Below are 24,654 nucleotides of genomic sequence, written 5' to 3'. Positions count from 1 at the left end.
GCAGATTCAAGCTTCAGTTTTGTCTTTTAATATTTTAAAAAGAGACACTTTTCTGTACTTGTTCAAAGAAAGTGGCTGATATTAAGCCTATTTATCACTAAAAATGATAGTTAAGCTTAATAGAAGGCACCATAACCTGGTACATCTAGAAAAATGTGCATATTTAAAGATATTTAAAGACAATTGTGCACCAAATGCTTAATCAAAACAACAAATGGGGTCCGAAAAGCATGCTCACTAAGGTATAAGAATCATGTTTTCTTACCCATTGGCGGATTTTCTTAAACAATTAAATGTCATTTTTGTCTCCGCCTATCTTCAGATTAGACCTTTTTTTGGACTTGTCAGGTGAAAGTGGCTTATGTTCAGTCTCAAACTAAACACTTGCATAGATTTTAATGTTTGCAGTGTATATGGACAAAAAGTCCAGTCTGTTCAGCTCTTCTATCAAAGGTTGAAGGATGATCTTGACACTTGATGTCACTAAGCATTGAGATATGTTTTCTGGATCCACTTCTTCCCTGCAGGTGTTGTGTGATTGACAGAGACCAGCTTTCTGTTCTCATTGCTACAAAAACCACAGAGACCAGGGAGTTAAAAGATGAAGCAACAGTAAATTAAATCCTGACTTTCAGAAAATATAAACTTTGTTTTTCACTCTGTATGAAAATGAATAGCATGAATACTACTCTGTCTCTGTGGAGGTATCTCCTGCTACTTTAACTGTGTCATTATCATTGGAAGACACAATAAAAACTCTGCTTCCAAGCATCAAAAATGTTGATAATACCATTAAAATAGCATTAAACTCAGAAGAATTCCATTAGAGAGTGTTTAGTTAACTGTTTTTGTGCAGTTACAGGCACCCTGCTGCTGCAAATTAATTGGAAAGAAACACTGAATAGATGCCCATCATTTATTGGCAGGTTTTTTATATAACTACACCCCTTTCTAATGTGGAATTAAAAGGTAATTTGAATAATTTATGCTCTTAATCATACCCTTTGTGTGTGTGTTATTTTAGGACCTGGTTGGAAAATACTCTCAGCAGATGGTGAAGGGAATGCTGCAGCTGCTGACCAACTGCCCCTCGGAGACCGCTCACCTCCGCAAGGAGCTGCTCATCGCAGCCAAGCACATCCTCACCACTGACCTACGAAGCCGTATGTACACTTCATCACGTGTGGTAGCATAAGCCCCATTTCCACCAAGCAGCACGATAACTGACGATTCTTTCAACCAGTCAGCAGACTGCAGTGTTGTAGCTCCATCTTCTGAAATTGGATCGCTTTAGTCTGGCCCTTACGGAAGGGTCCCAAAAAGTGGGACAGTTCGTCTCGGGTATTTGGGTGTCTGTCCCAGGATTAGTCAGTGGAAATGCTGTAAAATTCTTGCCATGCCAAAACGAACCAAACTGAATCGCTTGGTGGAAACGGAGCTCTAATGTGAACAGCCACAAGTCACATCTCTGCGGTTTGTCTCATTTGAGCATGTCTTCTTATGTTTCAGAGTTTATTCCTTGTATGGACAAACTCTTTGATGAATCCATCCTGATTGGTTCTGGATACACAGCACGGGAGACTCTCAGGTGAGTTTTTGCATCCTCTTCCTCTAAGTCTTTCTCCCTCTATCTTCATTTTTTTCTCCCCCATTTTGATTGCACAGCCAGGTGCACGATAAGTGTCCTCTCAGATTAATCAGGTAATTCTCTGAGCTGCAGAAAGTCTCGGTGGCAGCTGACTCCCAGCACAGATCACACTGTCAAGATGTCATGTTTACCCGCATCACCAGAGGGCAAGCTGCCAGCACAGCACAGCACATCCTCCCTCTGGTCAATTTTAAACCTTGTTGACCCTCTTCACAAGCCAAAATCACACGCCCCCTCTACAAAGTGGTTGTCATTTCATATTAGCAGCACATAGAAAACAAGGCAGTTGTGTGACAGGAGACAGGACTATCGGTGTCACTCATTACCTCGACGCCTTCCTCTTTCTCTCCCTTACATCACAGCCGTTTATTTCCACCTGTCAGACTTCCTTTCTCTGAATTCTTCTTTTTAAGAAACTGAAGTTCAAATACATAAAGTGTGATGTCATAGTAACAGCTCTCTGTCTTTCCAGACCCCTGGCCTACAGCACGCTAGCAGACCTGGTGCACCACGTCCGTCAGAACTTGCCCCTCACAGATTTGTCCTTAGCGGTGCAGCTCTTCGCCAAGAACATCGATGACGAGTCTCTCCCGAGCAACATCCAGACCATGTCCTGCAAGCTGCTGCTCAACCTGGTTGATTGCATCCGCTCAAAGTCGGAGCAAGAGAACGGCAACGGGCGAGACATCCTGATGAGAATGCTGGAGGTACAGCTCTGACCAGTGAGAGACTCATTCAGACTTTTAGGATTTGATGAATTATTAATTTCTTCCACTTTTCTCTAAATCAGGTCTTTGTGCTGAAGTTCCACACCATCGCGCGCTACCAACTTGTCTCCATCTTCAAAAAGTGCAAACCCCAGTCGGAGATGGGCGTGGTCGAGCCTGTGGCGTTACCGGGAGTCCCAGCCACACCCACTCCTTCCACCACCCCTGCTCTTCCCCCTCCTGCTCCTCCCACTCCTGTTCCTGTAGCGCCTCCAACCCCGGCGACAGCTTTCGACCGAGCTGGGGAGAAAGAAGACAAGCAAACGTTTCAGGTGTCGGACTGCCGGAGCTTGGTGAAGACTCTGGTGTGTGGGGTGAAGACGATCACATGGGGGATTACGTCATGCAAGGCTCCAGGAGGTGAGAGGTCACAGATACAGCTTCAAAAAGCATGGTGATCCAACGTTAAGATACCTGTCTTATTTACTTAATTTGTTGTACTTTCTTTTCAATCCTTTCCAGAGGCTCAGTTTATTCCCAACAAGCAGCTTCAACCAAAGGAGACACAAATCTACATCAAACTGGTTAAATACGCCATGCAGGCTTTGGACATCTACCAGGTACAGGAGAAGCTCTTAACGTTAAAATCAGTGTTTGTCTCTGATGGTATACAAATGGAGTTAAACTCTGATGTCTCCTCTGACCAGGTTCAGGTTGCCAATAACCAGCAGACGTACATCAGAGTGGCAAACTGTCAGACTGTGCGCATGAAGGAAGAGAAAGAAGTTCTTGAGCACTTTGCTGGAGTCTTCACCATGATGAACCCGCTCACATTCAAAGAGATTTTTCAGACGACCGTTCCGTACATGGTGGAACGAATCTCCAAAAACTACGCACTTCAAGTACAGAATAATGTTTTTAGTTGATTTATTTTGTTACATTTCAATTCCTCAGTTGTGTGAGAATTTAATTTTTCTTTCCTGCTCTCTTCCAGATTGTGGCAAATTCTTTCCTGGCCAACTTGTCTACATCCGCCCTGTTTGCCACCATCCTTGTTGAGTACCTCCTGGAGAGACTGCCGGAGATGGGCTCGAACGTTGAGCTCTCAAACCTTTACCTCAAGCTGTTTAAGCTCGTCTTTGGCTCAGTGTCACTGTTTGCTGCAGAGAATGAGCAGATGCTGAAGGTAAGGATTGTTTTCGTGTGATCTGAGAGGCGCCTTTCTCTTCAGCTGCTCTGTATTAACATGACCGCCCCCTGTCTGTTCAGCCTCACCTCCACAAGATCGTGAACAGCTCTATGGAGCTGGCGCAATCAGCCAAGGAGCCTTACAACTACTTCCTGCTTCTGCGCGCTCTCTTCCGCTCCATTGGTGGAGGCAGTCATGACCTGCTCTACCAGGAGTTCTTGCCACTTCTGCCAAACCTCCTGCAAGGTAAAGCGTCACAATGTCAAACTTATATTTGATCGAACTAGACCTTCTGTCACATGGCTACCATTGTATCTAACTTCAAATCCTTCCAGGTCTGAATATGCTGCAGAGCGGCCTGCACAAGCAGCACATGAAGGATCTATTCGTGGAGTTGTGTTTGACAGTCCCTGTGCGTCTGAGCTCCTTGCTGCCCTACCTGCCCATGCTCATGGACCCTCTGGTGTCTGCCCTCAACGGCTCTCAGACTCTTGTCAGTCAGGGCCTTCGCACCCTGGAGCTGTGTGTGGACAACCTGCAGCCTGACTTCCTGTACGACCACATTCAGCCAGTCAGGGCTGAGCTCATGCAGGTGAGTGACTAAATTCTGCCTAAAAATCCCTTTGAATTCTTGTCACTAGCTTTCCAGAATTGTATTTAGCTTCATTTACTGTTGCAACTTTCTATTCTTTCATCTAAGCTTCTGATCCCCTTGTCTTTCTGTCCTGCAGGCCTTGTGGAGAACCCTGCGTAACCCTGCTGAGAGCATCTCTCACGTCGCCTACCGAGTGTTGGGGAAGTTCGGTGGCAGCAACAGAAAGATGCTAAAGGAGTCTCAGAGGCTGCATTACATCGTGACTGAGGTCCAGGGACCAAGTATCAAAGCTGAATTCACTGACTGCAAGGCGTCAATTCAGCTTCCTATGGAGAAGGTAAGACCACGCCGCCAAGTATGATTTCCCCTCAGAAATTTAAAAAGCATTTCTGATTCTGATTCTGATTACTTGTGGAAAGATTCCTTCACCTTCTCTGGGGCGGAAAAGTTTTTACTTTTCTTCACTTTGTTTTTCTTTTCTTGAAACTCTCCCAAAGACTCCTCTCCTCCCTTTGTGTTTCAGTTTTAGACAGAAAGAAGTAAACGTAGAAGAGCTTGATATTCCTCATTATTGTTCCAAACTCAGAGCCATATATCCTTGTCAGGGATTTGTGTGTAAGGGAGAGCAAGTTAGAGGGGAGATGTGTGTGTGTCCTCCAGGTAATTAAATTCATCTCCTGTTTCTCCTCCTGATCCCCAGTCAGTAATCATCAATCTAGTGCGGGCCACCATGACGGCATTATTTACTCTCACTAATGGCTGCTCCTTCTTCTTTCTGGCTATCCGTCTGCGTGTCTGAAACACACAAACACACACACACACAGACTCTCACATGTACTCTTTCAGACTCACTATGCAGCTGTATTTCACATATAGTCACACCTATTGGATCCTATTTTTTGAACATTTGTTTGGTCTTAAAAATTTCAAGCTCTCTGATATTTCTTATAGCCACATTCTACTAATGAAGCACTTGTTCTGTTTCTGTCACGACAAAAACATCCTAATACATTCACTGTCCACATTTATTTCTTCTGTCATCCTTCTCTTCCTCCTCCTCCTCCTCATTGTCTCTCCTCTCCACTGAGTGGCATTAATTAGTTCATTTCCCTCCTTTTTAAATGCCTCGCTGCTGTTACTTGTCAGCCCGTAATGTTAAAATCATAATGACCTTTGCTCAGCCAGATGGTGCCCTGTTTTACTTCCCCCACATTAATCACATATGGAGTCATACTTGCACTTTAAATCCCGTACCGATAATGCAGGGCGATCAGCAGTTTTCGGCACAGGAGTCCTTCAGATAATGAAACAGAGAGTTAAGATGTTGTCTGGTTTGTCCCCACTCTTCCAGGCGATAGAGACAGCTCTGGACTGTCTGAAGAGTGCCAACACAGAGCCGTACTACAGACGACAAGCCTGGGAGGTCATCAAGTGTTTCCTGGTGGCCATGACCAGTTTGGACGATAACAAGCACGCTCTCTACCAGCTTCTGTCTCACCCCAAGTAAGTCCTCACCCTGGGTCCTTTTCCTGGACAAGGAGTCTGAAACTGAATCTTTTGACCACCATTGGTACCATCAAATGTCAGGTGCTTCCAAAAGTTACTTTCTTAAACTTTACAGACTTAATGGTCTGCAGGATTTTATACTTTTAAGTAAACAACAACATTTAAACTGGGCTTCTCCTTGGCTCAGTGCCAGCAGCAGCGCACACCCACTGCCTCTGACCGTAGCTTTTTTTTTAGAAAATTCCTCCAGACTCTACCTTTAAGGTTATTTTTTTTGGCTTGTTTTGCCCTTATTCAGATAGGACAGGATATTGGGTAGATTAAGATTAGAGTGGGAGATGACATATTGGAAAGGTGCTGCTGGTTGGATTCCAACCAGGACCACCTACCCACTTAAGGAACTAGCCTCATGGGGTGTGCAACCTAGACTGCTAAGCTATGCCAGCACCTGATAGGCCTTTCAAATTAAAAACTGTTTCATTGGTATGTTTCATTAATAAATGTAAAAATATAAGTAAAATAGAAGTTAAATTTAAATCAAACCATGCAAAGAAATCTGTTTTCAACATTTCTTTGCTGTAACAAGACACCCATGTGCTAGTGGAAAGCGGCATCTTCATCCTGAAAAAACACAACCTGTCATGGCTAAAGATGCCCCTGACATCATGGCCAGCTGGAGAGTTCTCAGCACCTAAGCTAACCAGTCATCCTCATCTTCAACCTTTACCAGGCTTAACTAGACCCTGACATATTTACATGATGCAAGAAATCTACTCTACCCTCCATGCACCTCCATCTCTCCTCTTCCTCCCCCTCTGCATCACTCACATCTCATCAAATCTGTCTCGGGAGCAAGAGTTGCTAATTACACCGTCACAGCCTCCTGTACTGAGTTCAAGATGCATACATGAAGAGACATACTGAACGGGAGGGGGCCTGTTGTTGTGGGGGTTAGTCACATTACCATCATTGATCCACGGGCCAAGGGCTAATTGACTTTCCTCTGTCTGTTTACACTGCAGAATGGCCCTTACACCCTCCCGTCATTACGCGCTGACGCACACACTCATGCACAGAGATGTGTCTATGTGCACACGTCTGCAGGATAATGAAGTGCGTCACTTGTGATCAAGGAACGCCCGCACCCTGTCAGATGTTTTTGTCCTCAGTCTTCCTTTTCCCCCCTCTTCACCTGCTCTTATCTTCTCCACACCATCTCTGTTTGTCTCAGCATTCGCTCTCTGTAAATACAGCCTTTCAGACACACAGGGCAAATCATGAAGTGCCAAGTGGGGTAAACGGAGCTGTGCTGGAGTGGCAGGTGCCTGAATGAGTGGAGGGCAACTGATCTTACACTGCCCCTCCATTTCCTCCTCACTCCCTTTTCTCCTTTCCCCTGAGCCCCCTAAACCTCTCTCCACTTCTTCCTCTCCTTTCTCATCCTCCGTCTCCTCCTTGAAAGAGTACTCTTTTAAATGGCAATAATGAAATGAAGCGATCCATCAGCTCTGCCCCTGGCGTGTGGCATTATAAAACACAAGCTCAAGCATGGAGAAAACAGCTGCTCAATCACACCACGGCCCTGCTGCCCTCAGCTGCAGTAAATAACAAAAATACCAACAGGGGAGGAAGAGGGAGGCAGAGGAAATATAAAGGCAGGAGGAGGAGAGAGGAGAGGGGGATGTAAGGACAAAGAGAGGAAGAGTTACAGGTCTGGGGTCAGCATTTGCAGCTACTGCAAACATGCTTGGATCTTCGCCTGGTTAATACATAATTGTTGAATAATCCATTGTATGATTCTCTCTTTATCATCAGCTTTACTGAGAAGTGGATCCCCAATGTCATCATCTCTCATCGCTACAAGGCTCAGGACACGCCCGCACGCCGAACATTTGAACAGGCCCTGACCGGGGCCTTCATGTCTGCTGTGATTAAAGACCTGAGGCCCAGCGCGCTGCCTTTTGTAGCCAGCCTGATTCGCCATTACACCATGGTTGCTGTGGCCCAGCAGTGTGGTAAGAGACTGGAGCTCTTTGTACTCACTTTAGCACATATTAGCTTTCTGTTTTGACGTTTTGGACAAATCTTTCAAGAATCTGGGTTTGATTTGTTTTTGTTTTTTTTAAGTATATTAATATAAAGAAAACAGAAAGTTGCGTCACATAACTCACACTTTCCTAAACTTTAATCCTCTTCGATCCCAGGTCCCTTCCTCCTTCCCTGCTACCAGCTGGGCAGCCAGCCGAGCACATCCATGTTCCACAGCGAGGAAAACGGCTCAAAGGGCATGGACCCGCTGGTTCTGATCGATGCCATCGCCATCTGCATGGCCTATGAGGAGAAGGAGCTGTGCAAGATTGGGGAGGTGGCCCTTGCTGTCATTTTTGATGTGGCGAGCATCATCCTGGGCTCCAAGGAGAGGGTGAGCTGCTGGGCGGGGGGTGTTGAACTGTGCAGATTGTGCTAATTGTGCTAGCTGGTGCTAGCCATAAATATGACAAAGAAAATGGATTCACACTGCATGTGCCAAGTATTCTGACAAAGTTATTACTTGCATTTACATATGAAAGCGTGAAATAGATACACATTTTTAATCAGTTTAGCTTTTTGAATTCATTTCCCATGTGTTTGATTTATGTTTTCATCTGTGATTTATAGCTTTAATTTGAGTCATTTAATCATTCCAGCCTCTTGTCTACATTTTCAGGCGTGCCAGCTGCCCTTGTTCTCTTATATTGTGGAACGTCTGTGTGCCTGCTGTTACGAGCAGGCCTGGTATGCCAAGCTTGGTGGTGTAGTGTCCATCAAGTTCCTAATGGAGAGACTGCCTCTGATCTGGGTGCTGCAGAACCAGCTCACATTTCTCAAAGCCCTACTCTTTGTCATGATGGACCTCACAGGAGAGGTGAGACGACGCTTTTAATCAAGAAAAACTAATTTCAAAAGGAAAAAGGCAAAAGGAGAACAAGCGTCAGTGCTTGCATGAGGTTTCACAAAGCTTGCAGCAAGTGAAACGCAACAACTTGTAACTCTGTGTTGATCCTTTTTTCGCCAAAGGTGTCGAATGGAGCAGTAGCCATGGCGAAGACGACCCTGGAGCAGCTGCTCGTGCGCTGTGCGACTCCACTGAAAGATGAAGAAAAGACAGAGGAGCTGCTGGCCGCACAGGACAAGTCTTTCCACATGGTCACGCACGACCTGGTCCGAGAGGTCACCTCCCCGAACTCAACCGTCAGGAAGCAGGCCATGCACTCCCTGCAGGTGCTCGCCCAGGTCACTGGCAAGAGTGTGACTGTCATCATGGAGCCACACAAAGAGGTAAGGCAAAGGAGCAAAAGTCTGAAACTTTAGGAAACTACTATACAAGAGAAAATGCAGCAGTCTTTAAACTTAAATCCAGTGTTATCTACAATAAACCAGTGTTTCTGATCACGTTTGGTCTAGATTTTCTATTTAAGAGCCTCTCAATTTCAGTAAACTTCAGTAATGCGCATTGATTTTATTCTGAAGTGTATGAAAAAAACGTATTCTTTTCAGGTGCTGCAAGACATGGTTCCACCAAAGAAACATCTTCTCCGTCACCAGCCTGCTAATGCCCAGATCGGCCTGATGGAGGGCAACACCTTCTGCACCACCCTGCAGCCCCGCCTCTTCACGATGGACCTCAACGTCATGGAACACAAAGTCTTTTACACAGAGGTAGGCGAGAAGAAAAAGGCACTCAATTTTAAACATTTTTTCATAAGCTAAATGGAAACATGTTTAAACCATGCCAATAAACTAAATACCCTTCTTAAAGTTAGTGTGTCTGATCTTGTAAAAAAAAGAGGGAACATTCCTGTTATCAACCTTCAAAAGCCATCCATCAGATCTTTGATGTCACACTGTTTCTTTCTTTGACATGTTTAGCTCCTGAACCTGTGTGAGGCCGAGGATGCTGCTCTGATGAAGCTGCCTTGCTACAAAAGCCTTCCCTCTCTGGTTCCTCTCCGCATCGCTGCTCTCAGTGAGTAGGGCCTCCTGAGCTGCATACATTGGTGTTGATTATTGTATTGATTCTGCTTTTGCAGTAGTACACGTGTCCTCATTGCAAGAACTTTTCTTATGTCATGTTCTACCCTCTGTCACTGAAGCACAAACTGTTCTGAATGTTCCTTATACCATATTTTGTTCCATTTGAAACACGACTAGACGATCAGATTTGTGATGTTTGGGTAATTTCATTGATTTCATTCATTGTTTTCTGTCAGAAAAGAAGTGCTGAATGTATCTGATGTTCTTTCTTCTGCTCAGATGCGCTGGCAGCCTGCAATTACCTTCCGCAGTCCAGAGAGAAGATCATTGCTGCGCTGTTCAAAGCCCTCAACTCCACCAACAATGAGCTGCAGGAAGCAGGCGAGGCGTGTATGAGGAAGGTCAGTGCAACAGGTCTCTTTGCTATCAGCTGCTTTAAAAATGGTCAAATAGATGTGTTTGAAAACCCACTACACCGCAGCTGGCTTGAACTATAATTCTTCAAATGGATCGACCACCTGCTCCTTTTCTTTGCATTTTAAACCAAGCTTCTGCTTACTTTAAGAATTGATTTGGAAGCCATTCAAAGTTTTTGCTGTTATTTCTCACTCTAACTGAATTCCTCATTGAGAAAAAACCTTGCCCTACAGACATGACCTTTCTAAATCTGGATTAAAGACCATGCCCTTAAGCTATGAAACCAGAGATCAGAGTTGTGAATTTGTTGGCACCCTTCTAATCCTTCTGAAAACACATTTTCTTCCCCTTTGAAATTTCCCCTGATGCTTCCCTCTCTGTGTTTACCTGCTTGTATCATGTACCCTGTCTCTTGTTTTACCTCTGTGAAGCTGAGTTTGTGATTATCTTGTTTTTCCTTTAGCTTTTGATCTTTATCACTCATGACATTTGACTTAGAAGTCATTTCATTAACTCTCCCTCAAATCATTTCCTCTCCTGGTTATCTTTGTACGGACCTCCTTCCTTTTTGTCACACTCTCCCTGATCCTTCCTCCTCTATTCATCAGAGAATCTATGCCATCTCAAAATCCATCCATCTCCCCCTTTGTCCCCTTTTTCCCTCCAGCCCCGTGTCCTTCATTTTCTTTCCTCACCACTGTCATTCCCTCTCGCTATCTTGTGATATTTTTTTTCCCCTAAAGCCATTCCCTGCTCTCTCTCCATTCTTTCATCTCTGGCCTGCTAGCACTAATGAGCGTTGCCACGGCCCGATCGATACAGGATAGAGTGTTTGTTCTCAGCTCTGGGAGGAAAATGAATGTGGCTGCCATGCATCATTCCCTCCTTTCTGTGTGAGGGTCGTGCGTCATCAGTGTGTGGTGTTGGCATGTGTGCTTGTTTATGGCTCGTCCTGCCCTCATTTGAGTGGCCTTACGATCTTGATGAAGACACAAGGCAGGGACGGATGCTGATATTTTTAGGTACTTAACCCTCAGGCCACAAAACCCATAACTTAAGTGGTCAAAGTGCAGCTTTTGCAGGTCAGAGGAGCAGATGTTTTTATGATGATTTAACAGAGCTGAGTACAGACTTCTTAAACCGTGTCACACCTCAATAATTTAAAAGACATTAGCAGGATGAATATGAATTGTTATTACAAAAGGATATTATTAACACTTATATAATTTCTTTAAACAATACTTGATGTTTCCCTCATTTTTTTCAGTTCCTTGAAGGTGCAACCATTGAAGTGGACCAGATCCACACCCATATGCGCCCCCTACTGATGATGCTGGGAGACTACCGTAGCTTAACGCTTAACGTGGTGAACCGCCTGACTTCTGTGACACGTCTTTTCCCCAACTCCTTCAACGACAAATTCTGCGATCAGATGATGGTGAGAGAAACTTTCAAGGGTAGCGGTGTTGGTGCAAGGGATGGGAATCACTGGGTGATCGTTGATACAATATGACACAATACGATGCGATTTGATACATGATTCTTGACCCACGATAATAGGGGTAGGAGAAAAAATCCAAAAATCGATGTATCAGGATGTTTTGTTTGACAATATCAGAATCAGGATTCTTTGTTTTTTTTCAAACTTAAATTCTTCATTTCAGACTTTGTTTATAAACTGAATTGGAAAAAAGTTTCCACTTTTCTCCTGCAGAGGGTGAAACGTTTCTCTCTGACTCACGTGATGTGCATTTTATGGGAAAATATGGCTCCTGATATAGTCTGTAGACATTATCATAAAACTTCTTCACATGGTCTGGTGTTAAAGTAAGTTAAAAAAAGAATTGCAAAAATCTTACATAACGAAGAATCGCAATATAAATTGAATTGTCCCCAAAGGATCCTGCAAGAGCCAATATATTTTAAAAGACTGGACTGTAGATTTACTGTAAATATTAAACTCTTTTACATCTTTACATCTTTACTCTTTCAATTGTTACCATATTTTAAGACATTCACTCATTACAAAAGTTCAGAGAAGAAAGTGATGGGTTAAAAAAGGCCAGTGAAATTGATAAGATTTGAGAAACAATTAAATGATACTAATAGAGACAAATCTAAACATTTATTGACTCTTTTACATTCAAATAATTATTGCATCTGGTATCAATGACCAGTTCTTTTCCTGAATTAGTCAATAGTGGTTCAATTTGGTTGTAACTGCTCGATACAGTTGATATAGCTGGTTTCTTAACTACAGTAAAAAACTGACAAAATTGCTTGTTGTCAAGATCTGATCCCCACACTTCTGTTGACATGTCATGAGTCATGTCATCATGAAAGTGTGTGGGTAACATAAAAAGAAAATCTGTTTTTTATATTTGAATACTTGAACGTATTTGGATGCATTATTTTGGGTTTGAGTATTGAAGCCAGCAGGTCCTATGGGATCAACACGAGGTAGCTGTTAGTACACGCACTCTGTTATATAACACTTTAATATGTGTCCCAAAAATGCCTGTTACATTCTGTCTTGTTTGTGCCATTTCTTCACATTGATCTCACACACAAATGTGACTTTCATCAAGTCTCAAGCCACCCTCTTTCTCTCTGTTTCTCTCAGCAACACCTGAGGAAGTGGATGGAGGTCGTTGTAATAACACACAAGGGGGGACAGCGTAGTGATGGCAGTGTAAGTACACACAGATCACACGCTTCTCTTCACACACTTCTCTTGCTATATTAAATCCAATATAAATGTGTAACTTTCATCCCTCAGAATGTTAAGATGTCTTTTTTTTTCTTAAATCCACTCTTGGCGTAACCTTATTTGAATATGATACAGTAGTCAGCTACAGCCTGTGGTAGCAGGTCAATACAGCTGTCTGCTGGCACCTTTTATTGCTCACTCCATCTGTCCCGCTGAGCCCCACAGCGCTCTCTGAAGGGGCAGGGAAATTGCCCCTTAAACACACAAAAAGCCACAGTCACATGTAGCCAACACCTCCTCAATGTAGCCTCCTCCCTGATGAGTTGTGAGTGGCCATATTACAATCAATGATTAATTAGGCGCCAGGCAGGCGGTGGTGGGCCCTGAGCTGCGTCTCCTCATTATCTCCCCGACAGATAACCTTGTAAAGGCAGAGAAAAGGTGAGAGGGAGAAAGGGAGGAGGAGAAAGGGGGGGCAGTGCCTCCCCTACATAGAAATAATGCACATTTTTTCCTCCCTTCTCTTTGTGCGGTCTCATTCTGCTGTATCTCAAATTGGTGTGCTTAATTAGATGCAAATTGGCCCTTTGTCTTTCCTCTCCATCCAGCTCGTGGTCTTTGTGGAGGGCTGACAGCAAGGGTGGTGGTGACAGTGAGCGGGTCAGGGGGTCAGTTAGCCAGACATGATAGAGACAAAGTGAAAGGGAGAGGGACAACGTAGGGCTGAGGAGAGTGAAGACGCGGATATGACAGCTCCCAAAGAGTGAAGAGGAAATATTTCGAGCACCCTCTAGTTTAGTTTATTAGTTTATTGTTTCATGGACAGTCCCCTTAAATTTACAATACAGTAAAAAAGGCAGCTTTAGCCTTTATGGCTAGTTTCCAGCTATAGTCCTTGGCCATTTCAAGCTCCTTGTTACCAGATGGGATGTGGGCTAAACTTAGATATTTTTCTGGGAAATTTGGTCTCAATTAGGGAATTCATGCTGTAATATAAGTGTGTAATGACATGATTGATTGCTTAATTTACAAATGACAAAGCTCCTGCAACGCTGAGTACTAGAAATTTTTGTATGCAGGAGGATCAGAAAGGGGATGCTCAACAGACCCTAAAACTTGGTGCAACGCTTCTCAAAAAGTAATTAGGCAACAAAATGAGAAAAAAAACTCACCCTGACTACTTTATTTTATTAAAAGGATTCTGACAGTTCCACATAAAAGTAATCCCAACTTTAGGATGACTACGTTCTCATTCCTTGACAGTTGTCTGTGAATTGTTAAATGGTAATCGAGGATCAGGAAATCAGGAGCAAGCGATCAGAAATCAAGAACGCCAAATTGGTGCCTAGGGCCCTGTAAAAAAGGGTGACGGGTTGGAACTTGCTGCCAAGATGATTGGTGGAAGTGTAGCTTTCATTATTGGTTCTGCCAGAAGTCTTAAAGAGAACAAGGAAGACTGTAAGTCCTGTGATTGGTCCACAGAGTGGCTTAGTACTTCCTGTATTTACAGCATTATGTCTCCTCTGACATCTCCTCCTTTGTTTATTTTGACTTTACTTTTGTACAACTGGAGGATTTAGAGGCACGCCATCCAGCATTTTATCAATTCTGAGCTAGAAAATAGATAATTTTGGGAAGGGTTAAAAAAATATTGGTTCATGTACCCTCCACCTGATTTCTGTCTAAGTGTTTTCCCTCCAAATGCCACACGGTCTGTGTCCCTCCACTTGTGTGCGGCTCCTGCTCTGTTATCCCCTTCGTGCTGAGAGAAGGTGTTCACTGGGTCACCTGCAAAGGTTGCTGCTGTCGTTCCATTTCATTATCACCCTGTCTGATCTGCTCACCCTCCATATGGAACAAAGACAGACAACACACACTCACACACACACAACAAAAAGCACACAAACTGCTCTGCTGACTCTGATCATTGTCTCCCCCCCTCCTCCGTTCCGGCACAGCCTGCATTGGAGGGCGTCGAGGTGAGATGTGATCTGATGTTGCGCCCTCTGTTGGTGACTCTCTGTCAGTGATTGAAGCTTAGCCGATCCAATGTTGTGCTGGTGAATTAAACTGATGTCGTTGTAGTAGTGCTGGTTGAGTTGCCCTGTGTCTGTGTCTGTGGTTGTCTTCAGAAAGTGTCATCTCAGTATTTCTCTTACTTCATATTTGTCTGTTTTAGAATCGTGCAATCCAGCCCTGTCTCTCTTACCTTTACATCTCTTCAGATCCAAATAATTCAAGGCTTTAACTTTCATTTGTTTGTACCCCGTGCGAATGTTACCCAAGATCCCTGGGATTTAACTTAAGGATAAGTTACTAATTGCATTTTCAGCCCTCTACTAAGATTCATCCTCGTCTTTCCACAGTGGCTGTCCATCCAGACTGTCTGTCAGGAATGATGTCCATGTCTTGTCTCCATCATCTGTCTCTGAAATACATTCACGCCCTGTCTTTTTTTTGCTCTCTTTTCCTCTCTGACTCTTTCTCCAGGAGATGAAGATCTGCTCTGCCATCATTAATCTTTTCCACCTCATCCCGGCTGCACCTCAGACTCTGGTCAAACCTCTGCTGGAGGTGGTCATGAAGACAGAGAGGGCCATGCTCATAGAGGTAAGACTCGTACTCACCTCTTTAGGCAGCGCTCTGTTGTTTTTCTTGCTGATGTGATGGAAAGATCACAAAACTGCTTCAACAAAGATCACTGTTGTACTTTAAATGATATTCCAGCTTCAGAAAGAGTCATGAACATTACTTTGAACCCTTTTTATAAACTCTCTTGATAATCTCCCTAAAGTTAATTTAACACCCTGGGATAAGATTTCTAATCCTGTTTGATCTTTCTTAGTGTATAAATTAATCGCATATAAACCCCGCAATTTAGTCTTCAAAGATCTTAACAATGAAAGATTTGAATTAATGCCCATCTTTCTGTTTCTGCCTTTGCTGTTTCTCTTTCCATCATCCCTGCATCAGGCTGGCAGTCCGTTCAGGGAGCCTTTGATCAAGTTCTTGACGCGTCACCCGTCTCAGACGGTGGAGCTGTTCATGATGGAGGCGACGCTGAATGACCCTCAGTGGAGCCGCATGTTCATGGTCAGACACTGGAAGCTCTTTTTTGATGTGTTTGAGCCTGAAAAGGAATTAAAATGCATCTGTAGAAAGCTGAGTTAATCTGTGTGTTTTATGTACAGAGTTTCCTAAAACACAAAGATGCCAAGCCACTCAGAGACGTCCTGGCCTCTAATCCAAACCGATTCGTCCCTCTGCTGGTTCCTGCTGGCACTGCAGCAACAGTCCGACCTGGATCCCCCTCAACCACCACAGCCAGACTGGACCTACAGTTCCAGGCCATCAAGGTAAATCAAACATAGTTTCATTCTTACTCTCTGTCACACCTTCTCAGCTCAGATCATCCTGAACACTTCCAGCTGTAACCGTTTTTACTGCTGCATCTTCTCTCATCCAGATTATCAGCATCATCGTGAAGAATGATGAAGGCTGGCTGGCAGGGCAGCACTCCCTGGTCAGCCAGCTGAGGCGAGTGTGGGTCAGCGAGGCCTTCCAGGAGAGACACCGCAAAGACAACATGGCTGCCACTAACTGGAAGGAGCCCAAACTGCTGGCCTTCTGCCTGCTCAGCTACTGCAAGTATGTATCTCTATTCAAACCGCATTAGGGGGTGCCTTTCAGTCTTGTTCCATATGCAACTTTGCTTCCTTACACTCATCAACTTTTTTATCTTAAACAGGCGAAACTACTCAGAGATTGAGCTGCTCTTCCAGCTTCTGCGAGCCTTCACCGGTCGCTTTTTATGCAATATGACTTTCTTGAAGGAGTACATGGAGGAGGAAATTCCCAGGAACTACTCCATCGCTCAGAAACGGTCGCTTTTCTTCCGCTTTGTCGAATTCAACGACCCACACTTCAATGATGAGCTTAAAGCGAAGGTACGTACACGGGCACTTAGCAGGACATGACATGTTTGAGTTCATGCCATGGGGAAGTGGAATTCATACATTACTCATTGATTGGTTTTCAAAAGTGGAATTTAATTATCTCCGCCAAGGAGGTTATGTTTTTGGGAGAGTTTGCCTTTGAACAACATAACATTTTTTTAAAGGATTCTTTATCATTGTGAGATGGGGACGTTTTCACCATGTGTGTATATAAATCCAGGATAAATGGTCGGATTGCTTTGCAAAACAATACAAGACAAGGTCACCATAACTTCTGACAGATGTAAAAGTACGATCCAGATCCTGGCAATATTCTGGATACTAAGATCCAGAATATGAAATATGTACTGGGTCATCATAATCTTTAACACCGTCAGGCAAGAAATAATTGTACAAACCTGCAACTAACACCAAATTGTAGCAGACAGTCTGCTGAAAGGGAGTATAACATTCAAGTAGGACTAAAGTGTTGGTGACAATCACAATATGCTTGGTGGAGGTCTGTGCTCTCTGGGTGCTTTTCTAATTTTTTAAAGTTTTTGTTGGAAATGTAGAATTAACTTTTCAACTTCTGACAGAATTTTAAAGATATCAAAATGCTTTTAAGAAGAGTCTTCAGCTGAGTGATGCTTGAAGAATCATGCTGCAAAATTCTACTCCCTATCTAAAGGGACATGAACTGAGTGACTTCTGCAGTTGTCGTGATGTGCAGCAGAAGTTCTCTGACAGAAGCAGGAAGGTCATTTTGTCTGACTCGAGACCCTCAGAGGATCACACATGGCTGCCTCTGTCCTCGCTACCTGACCTGCTGCTGCGAGCATTACAATCGTTCTGGCTGCTTTTTAATTAAGCCCACTCTCCCACATTCATGCCCTGATGCTTAAACACACACACAAGCACACACATTGCACAGCTGTAACAGGCACGCAGCACGGCACGGCGGAGCAGCTGCTCTGCCGTTAAGTACAAACGGGTCAGTGGGGAAGGCGTGCCCTGGCACACGCTAGCACATAGCTTAACGGCTGTGTTTGAGAACATACAGCAGACAAGCGGGGAAATCTGGGGTGAGACAAACTTTCAATTTTTAGGACAGAAGCAGGTGAAATCAGTCCTGTTCTGTTCTGTTTGTCACACAGCAAAGTTTTAAAAAAGACAAAATAGAGCTAGCTTTTCATAGCTGTAGGCTTAAATTCTGCTGCAGATTTTTTACTGATCAGAATTGTTTCCAAGTTTGCAAAGCTGCATCATGCCACCCCCTAACATGAAGTTTGCTCATGTTGTTGTTTTTCCCTTAATTGTCCTTCTCTGGCGCGCAGCAGATGTGAGGTGGAGAGACAGACGGACAAACAGACAGAGAGAAGCTGTGTGTCTGTGGGAATATGCTTGTGTTGATTGGTGTACTAGTCGTTAGTGTGGGTGGTACCTCCGCTGACATTTAAATAATTGCCTTTAGCAATTTCACTGGAAGCGTAATACCACTGTGTGTGTGTGTGTGTGTGCTTATGTGTGTGTAGCATCGCAGGGCTACAGGAGAATATCTCTCAATGAGACTCCGGAGGAGTGAGCAGGAGAGAGGAGGATAGTAACACTGTGGGACAGAAGCAGCAGCAATGAATCATCTCTGATGGCACAGGCTGACCTCGTGCCGCTCCTGGATTTTTCCTTTTTTTTTAGCCAAACAGAACTCAAAGGCAGCGCATTTCTGCTGCTTTTATTGTTTAAAAGAATTTGACTATTCATGGGCAACATTTCAAACAAACAAGTGTGCAGAATTAATAAAGCACAGCACATCTGTTCCACATCCTGAGCCTTTGTTAAAGCCTGACAGCAATGTGGTACTGCAGGCTTTTGCAGAACGTCAGATTCTTTCTACATGATGCGTCGCTACCAGGGCAGCACACCTTTAGAGTTGTGTTTTTAGTATCCTATAATTGTTTGTAGATTAAAAAATGAATTTATACTTGGATAAAGTTGTATGAAAGTTCACCTGGCTCTGTTGATATTAGAGTCAGGAGTTTTTAACCTTTCCCTCGTGGGGGAAATCAGTTTCTTTACAGTTGCCTTTATACACTTTAAAGTAATATCAGAGTAGTAAGTTGAAAGAAAAAACAAATAAGGAATAAATCCAAAATCAAATAAAGTAGTGCAGAAAAGTTGTGTACAAAAGCACTGATGTCAGTTGATCTCAATCTGGGAGGGGATACTGGAGTCTGGAAGTTGCTGAGAGTGAAGATGTGGCTTATATATGCTGTCCCAAAGCCTCTGCAGTTTTGCACCAGCTCTTTTTCCGAGCAGTTTTTGCCTCTTCTGTATCCCTGTGTGTTTTACATATCCAGCGTTTTACAGAAACCCCTGGCGGTTTAGCTGCATAAAATTTGAAAAAAAAATGGACAGAGTCTCCGTGACATCACTCATCTGTTTATAAAACTGAGTTTTGAGGCATTTCATCGACAGAGGCCATATGAAATGAGGAAATGAGGTGGGCTTTGAGCCCCCACACCAGGGATGTCAAACTCGTGCCATGGAGGGCCAAGAGGCTGCAGGTTTTCTTTACAACCAAAAACTTCACCAGCTGGTTTCACTGATTAGTCCCTGCTCTCTGCTTGAAGGTGAGTTAATCAGTGGAATCAGCTCGTGGAATTTTTGGTTGGAAAGAAAACCTGCAGCCTCTTGGCCCTCCATGGCACGAGCTTGAAATCCCTGCCCCACACTAACAGGTATAGGGTGCCGGCCTGTCAATCACCTGAGCTGGTCCTTTGATTAGGCAAACTCTTGTTCTTCATATCTTCTAAACTGCTGAATTAGAAAAAAATTCACCCCTGGTGCAGTTTGAACTGTAAGAGAAATTTGCCATTCAGATGGAAGACATTTTTTTGTACCAGGCTGTAAACATATGTTTATTCCTCCTGTGAAAATGCCTTTTTTGGTGCGTGTGCATGTGGTCTCTGGTACTTCCAAAACCAGCCTTAAGTGGATGCTTAAAAGTTAAAAATTTGCGATTCAGATGTGGAAAAACAGTCCAGAACTCTTTACGACTTCACGCCTGAAGGAAGCAAAGCCAGAAAAAATGGACAGATAGAAATATGACAAGCTTAGTAATAGAAGCAGAGAGTAAAATCATGGAAAGAAGAAAGAACTGGAGCACCTGTACCAGGTAGTTAGCTATTATGACCTAATAAAAGTGTTTTTAAGTGTTTTGAATAAGACAATTTAGCTCATTTTTGAACTCGGTAGTTTTGAAGATGTGGTGGTTGTGAGTTTTGCATAATCAGGAACATGTTGATTTAACTGAGAGGTGTTCGCTTTGAGGTTAAAGGAAGGCCCACTTTAACTCCCACTGTTTGCCTCTTCCCAAAAGTTTAGTGTAGTGAGCATGAAAGAATCTGATGGGTGGTGTGAACAAGAATGCATCCATTTGTTTTACTCTTCGAGAAACTTCCTAAGCCAGGACCATCTCACTCTAAGCCTCGAATAAGCCTCGAACACTTTCAGCAGCTGCTTTGAAATTCAACAGATAACATATTTGCACATTGTGCATGCAGAAACATTTCATTGAAAAAACGTGGGCTCACAACTAACTCGCACATCCTGCAGGAGAGCATCACTGTGGCATTACCCTGAGATCATACAGTGATTGATGTAACCGAGGCTCAGAACTAATTGGAACAGATGACTCTGAGGAAAAGACTGGTGCTCCATGCGTTTTCTCTATGTCTTCATTTATGCTGCATGTGTGTTTCTGCAAGACTTCCAGCTATGCATGTGCGATTTGCAAAGCCCCATGTGAGTAATGTGCTAACAGAGGAGTCTGAACATATGTTGCCGCTGCTTGTTCTTCGCTGAGCGATGCCTCTTCGTCCCTGATGATGGATTGAATGGGGGAGTTCATTAACTGATAGCAGCTACTTTAATAAATGCAGTCGTTAGCTTTGTTGTGTTTTCTTTCCTGTTTTTTAACAACTAATCAAGCCTTTGTGTCTTTTCCCAATGGAGGCAATTTTTGCAAGTTTCAATGTGTTAGTGATAAATATAGTTTTTGTGCTCTCATTGCTTCTTGATGAATTAAAAGAACATGATCATTTTCAAAGAAGTGCCTCAATAGTACAAAATGGTTTCTTTTCTTGAGTCTTTAAAGTTAAACTGTTTTTTTTTTCTGCTGTTTTGGACATTTGAGATTGCTTCGCCTCAAGTCTCTTTTTTTTTTCCTCCCACTCTTTTGTCTCTAATAAATCAAAGTTGGATCCCCTGTTATTTTCAGCCTGAAAGAAGGACCAGTGTCTCTCTGATTAAGAGTCGATTATTATTATTATGCCAATGAGGGCTGAGAGTGTGCGTATCACAGCGTGTGATTTCACTGATTAGTTTCTCCTTCATTGTTAGTGGAGTATCATTGAAAGCTTACTCGTACTCTCTGAAAACTCCGAAGGAGACAAGGTTGCTTTATTTTTCACACAGAAGAGATTTTTTTCACATTGTTGAATAGTTCAAAGTGTCTTTCTTCCTGTTTTGAAGGTTCTGCAGCACATCCTGAATCCAGCCTTCCTGTACAGCTTCGAGAAGGGAGAAGGGGAGCAGCTGCTCGGACCGCCCAACCCTGAGGGAGACAACCCTGAAAGCATCACCAGTGTCTTCATCACAAAGGTATCGCATGCACTTCCTTTCCCCTCCTCTTTAACATCTCTCTCCTCATTCAGCCTGTTCAATCCTCCCTCCTCACTCACTTTGTCTCTCCATTCATCTCTCTGATTTCATTACCTTGTGCATTTCCTCTCGCAGCACAGTATCAGTCCAGCACATCTCCATCCTCTGAGTCATCACCGGCTACATCCCACTTACTCTCATTCTCCTTCTCTAGTGTCTTGATCATTTCATTCTTTTCATTTTCTCTTTCATCCTGTCTCTGTGTCGTCTCACTCACTCCTGCGAGTCTGTCCCTCTCCCATCACCTTTCATTCACCGGGCCCGGCTATAATTCCCGGTGTAAATGTCACGGTGTGACCAAGCTAAAGGTCAGCGTGTTTGTTTGTGCGGGGGGCAGATCTCATCACCGGCTAACACCGCTCCTAATGGCTGCTAATGGCTGCCTTTCCAGTCTGGTTAAAACCTGCTTCCTCACTCACCTCGCTCTGTGTCTGTTTGCTCTCCTGCTATCTCTGCCTCTCCAGGGGATTCACATTTTGATGGTTGTTTTATATGGGGTGCTGTTTTGTCTGTAAAATATATTAAATATGTGAGAAAGTGTGTTGCTGTTGTGGTGCAGTGTCGCTGCAATGGGAGAAAACTCAGATTTTGGCCCGAACAGCACAAATGATATTTGCCTTCTTTTATTTACACTTTAAAGTAAAGATAATCATCCTTGCCTTCTGGAAAAGTAGTGAAGCCACCAAAATTCTGCAAATATATGCTCCCCAATCTGTGTTGTTGGCAAAACTTCACCCTCCTTGACATCTCCCCTCTACTTTTCACCTCAAAGGTTCTGGACCCGGAGAAGCAGGCTGACCTTCTGGACTCCCTGCGAATCTGCCTGCTGCAGTTCTCCACCCTGCTGGTGGAGCACGCGCCGCACCACATCCACGACAACAACAAGTCACGCAACAGCAAGCTGCGGCGCCTCATGACCTTCGCCTGGCCGTGCCTGCTGCCCAAAGCCTGCGTGGACCCCGCCTGTAAATACAGCGGCCACCTGCTGCTGGCACACATCATCGCAAAGTTCGCCATTCATAAGAAGATTGTCCTGCAGGTGAGACTGAGCAAAGACAGTTAAAACTAAATTAATAAAAGATGGATAAGCACAGCTCTTACCCTGTAATATCTCATAAGTAGGGTCAAAGATGTCTGTTTCCAGGTCCGTCTTTAAAGCTGCCCTGCAACTCAGCGTGATAAAAATTTCTCAACTTGAGGGATTCTGTTTTCCCGATCGATGCTCCACTCTGACGCTTTCGCATATAACACTCCACACAATCATCAATTCGCCTCTTTCTGCCACTTTGGGAGTCACCTTTTACCATCTTTCCTTGGCAGGAGTTTTAATTTGGCTGCTTCCTCTTAGCTTTCTTTTTTTAATCAATGGAGAAGTGTTTTTCTGCTTCTTTTGCTGGGCAATCTTGGCAGCATAACAGCACTCATGTCCTGTTATTTTCTCTTCGCTGACATCGTGATGTGATGCTCAAACAGACCAAACAAGTCGATTTAATGGGATTACAGGGTGCTGGCTGGATTACAATCAAATGTTTACATCATGCAAACCAAGAGATGTAATGTTAACATTAATCCTTGTCAAGTTTTAAGGTGATGGGTGTTTTGGCAAGTTGGTTCCACCCAGATTTCTTTTATTTCCAATTCAACATGTGAATTTATATATAGATAGGTTAAGCAAAGAGAGAAGACAGCAGCTGCCAACACACAAAGTCACAAATCCCAGCCTTGAACATAAGAAAAGGCATACTTGATACTGGAAGAGTGAAAATATATGTCTTCTTTCCTCTACAGGTCTTCCACAGCCTCCTCAAAGCTCACACCATGGAGGCCCGAGCCATTGTTCGACAGGCCATGGCCATCCTGACCCCAGCCGTGCCCGCTCGCATGGAGGACGGCCACCAGATGTTGACCCACTGGACACGCAAAATCATCGTGGAAGAGGGCCACACCGTGCCACAGCTGGTCCACATTCTACATCTGATTGTGCAGCACTTCAGGGTGAGCAGAGAACAGATAAATACGCACAGAGTTAAGTGCTGCTCTTCCTGTCAGCCTCTGCTGAATTTATTGATCTCCAGTGTTTTCATAAAGGCTGAGTGGGGTTTAGGGAATAGTTGAAACAAATGAGATGCCTGTCTCATATGTCCTGTTATCACATTGGATTTGTCTGGAACCACAGCGGTAATTAGCATTTTTTCAGTGTTTGTTCTCATTTGGAATACACTAAGATGCCCTTTGTTAAAGGGATAGTTTTGTTTTGGTGAAGGGGGAGTCAATACTGAGTGTAATATCCACAGAGATTGTTGTTGGCTCAGCTTCTGTTTTGACTAATAAGACCAGACAACCAAAAAAAAATCTCAGCTCAGCTAACAACAGCTGCAGATGAGGCCACAAACTAATATCAAAAAACTCAGACCCAAGCAATAAAGTCAGTGTGACTGATTTCACTATTAGCATATGTGTCACGTTGAGGCAGAAACCTTCACACAAGCAAAGCTAACAGCTTAGGTGGAAAATTTCAACCTGGGTGACAAATTTAGTTGATGCACTACAAATGATTGATCAGACCTCCATTTAACAAAGAAGTGTTTACCATTACACCTAAAGGTATCAGAGCATCCATAACTTATTGGATGCCAGCCATTTTCTGGTCATCTTGAACAATCTTTCAGGACCCACAGAATATTGTGTGCTATGACTATGCAAACACAAAAACTAGCTTAGAAAAGTAGACTCTCCTCTTTCATGTCTCTTTTCCTGTTTTTGATCAAAAAAGAGAAAACAAACTTCTTTGGATCATTCTCATCCCGGGTGCTCTATACTTTGATCCCCTACATGATCTCCAATGTTTTCCTCACAATCGCGACACTCTTCCTCCTGAAATTTGGCAACATATTCTCAGTTTTTGAGTGGCCTGAACTTTTCTTATTTGCAACGTCCTCCACAGGCCTCTGTCATCTGACTTTTCCCCATATCTATGCAGAGCTCTCATCCAAAGAGCGCACCGCTCTCACCCACAGGGGTTATGAGCTTGATAATCATTGACAAGCTCTACCAGACCCCGCCTTTCCCTGCTGAAAAATATGATTGACTTCTATAGACGCAGTAGATGGTTGTAATTGAATGAACGTTGATAGACACCAATCCCAGCTCTTGCAGTCATGTGCAGAACTTCCTGAAGACACTAAACCCCCAAATTCCTGACCCCAAGGGG

General features: G+C 43.7%; 1 protein-coding gene across 2 annotated transcripts in view; it reads left to right on the top strand.

The window, feature by feature from the left end:
- Positions 1-24,654, top strand: part of trrap (transformation/transcription domain-associated protein) — a 91,549-nt gene that overhangs the window by 6,427 nt on the left and 60,468 nt on the right. Inside the window, exons 12-40 of one of the 2 annotated variants that reach the window (XM_074662669.1) lie at positions 1,025-1,163; positions 1,510-1,588; positions 2,121-2,355; positions 2,439-2,775; positions 2,878-2,975; positions 3,063-3,257; positions 3,350-3,541; positions 3,625-3,790; positions 3,880-4,136; positions 4,276-4,476; positions 5,491-5,642; positions 7,461-7,660; positions 7,850-8,067; positions 8,353-8,550; positions 8,703-8,963; positions 9,183-9,344; positions 9,555-9,651; positions 9,939-10,060; positions 11,344-11,514; positions 12,700-12,768; positions 14,745-14,765; positions 15,277-15,396; positions 15,760-15,879; positions 15,978-16,142; positions 16,253-16,434; positions 16,535-16,733; positions 21,255-21,383; positions 22,216-22,482; positions 23,232-23,438. In XM_074662669.1, coding sequence (XP_074518770.1) covers positions 1,025-1,163; positions 1,510-1,588; positions 2,121-2,355; positions 2,439-2,775; positions 2,878-2,975; positions 3,063-3,257; positions 3,350-3,541; positions 3,625-3,790; positions 3,880-4,136; positions 4,276-4,476; positions 5,491-5,642; positions 7,461-7,660; positions 7,850-8,067; positions 8,353-8,550; positions 8,703-8,963; positions 9,183-9,344; positions 9,555-9,651; positions 9,939-10,060; positions 11,344-11,514; positions 12,700-12,768; positions 14,745-14,765; positions 15,277-15,396; positions 15,760-15,879; positions 15,978-16,142; positions 16,253-16,434; positions 16,535-16,733; positions 21,255-21,383; positions 22,216-22,482; positions 23,232-23,438 — 4,959 coding nt within the window. The remainder of the gene's footprint in view (positions 1-1,024; positions 1,164-1,509; positions 1,589-2,120; positions 2,356-2,438; positions 2,776-2,877; positions 2,976-3,062; positions 3,258-3,349; positions 3,542-3,624; positions 3,791-3,879; positions 4,137-4,275; positions 4,477-5,490; positions 5,643-7,460; positions 7,661-7,849; positions 8,068-8,352; positions 8,551-8,702; positions 8,964-9,182; positions 9,345-9,554; positions 9,652-9,938; positions 10,061-11,343; positions 11,515-12,699; positions 12,769-14,744; positions 14,766-15,276; positions 15,397-15,759; positions 15,880-15,977; positions 16,143-16,252; positions 16,435-16,534; positions 16,734-21,254; positions 21,384-22,215; positions 22,483-23,231; positions 23,439-24,654) is intronic. The other variant, XM_074662670.1, reaches the window with a different exon arrangement.

The sequence above is a fragment of the Halichoeres trimaculatus genome, unplaced genomic scaffold (genome assembly GCF_033239565.1).
Source record: "Halichoeres trimaculatus isolate MK-OKI-2021-1 unplaced genomic scaffold, fHalTri1.1 fHalTri1_scaffold_23, whole genome shotgun sequence".
Classification (NCBI taxonomy): Eukaryota; Metazoa; Chordata; class Actinopteri; order Labriformes; family Labridae; genus Halichoeres; species Halichoeres trimaculatus.
The sequence above is the reverse complement of the archived record's forward strand: the minus strand, read 5'-3'. Positions and strand labels throughout refer to the sequence as shown.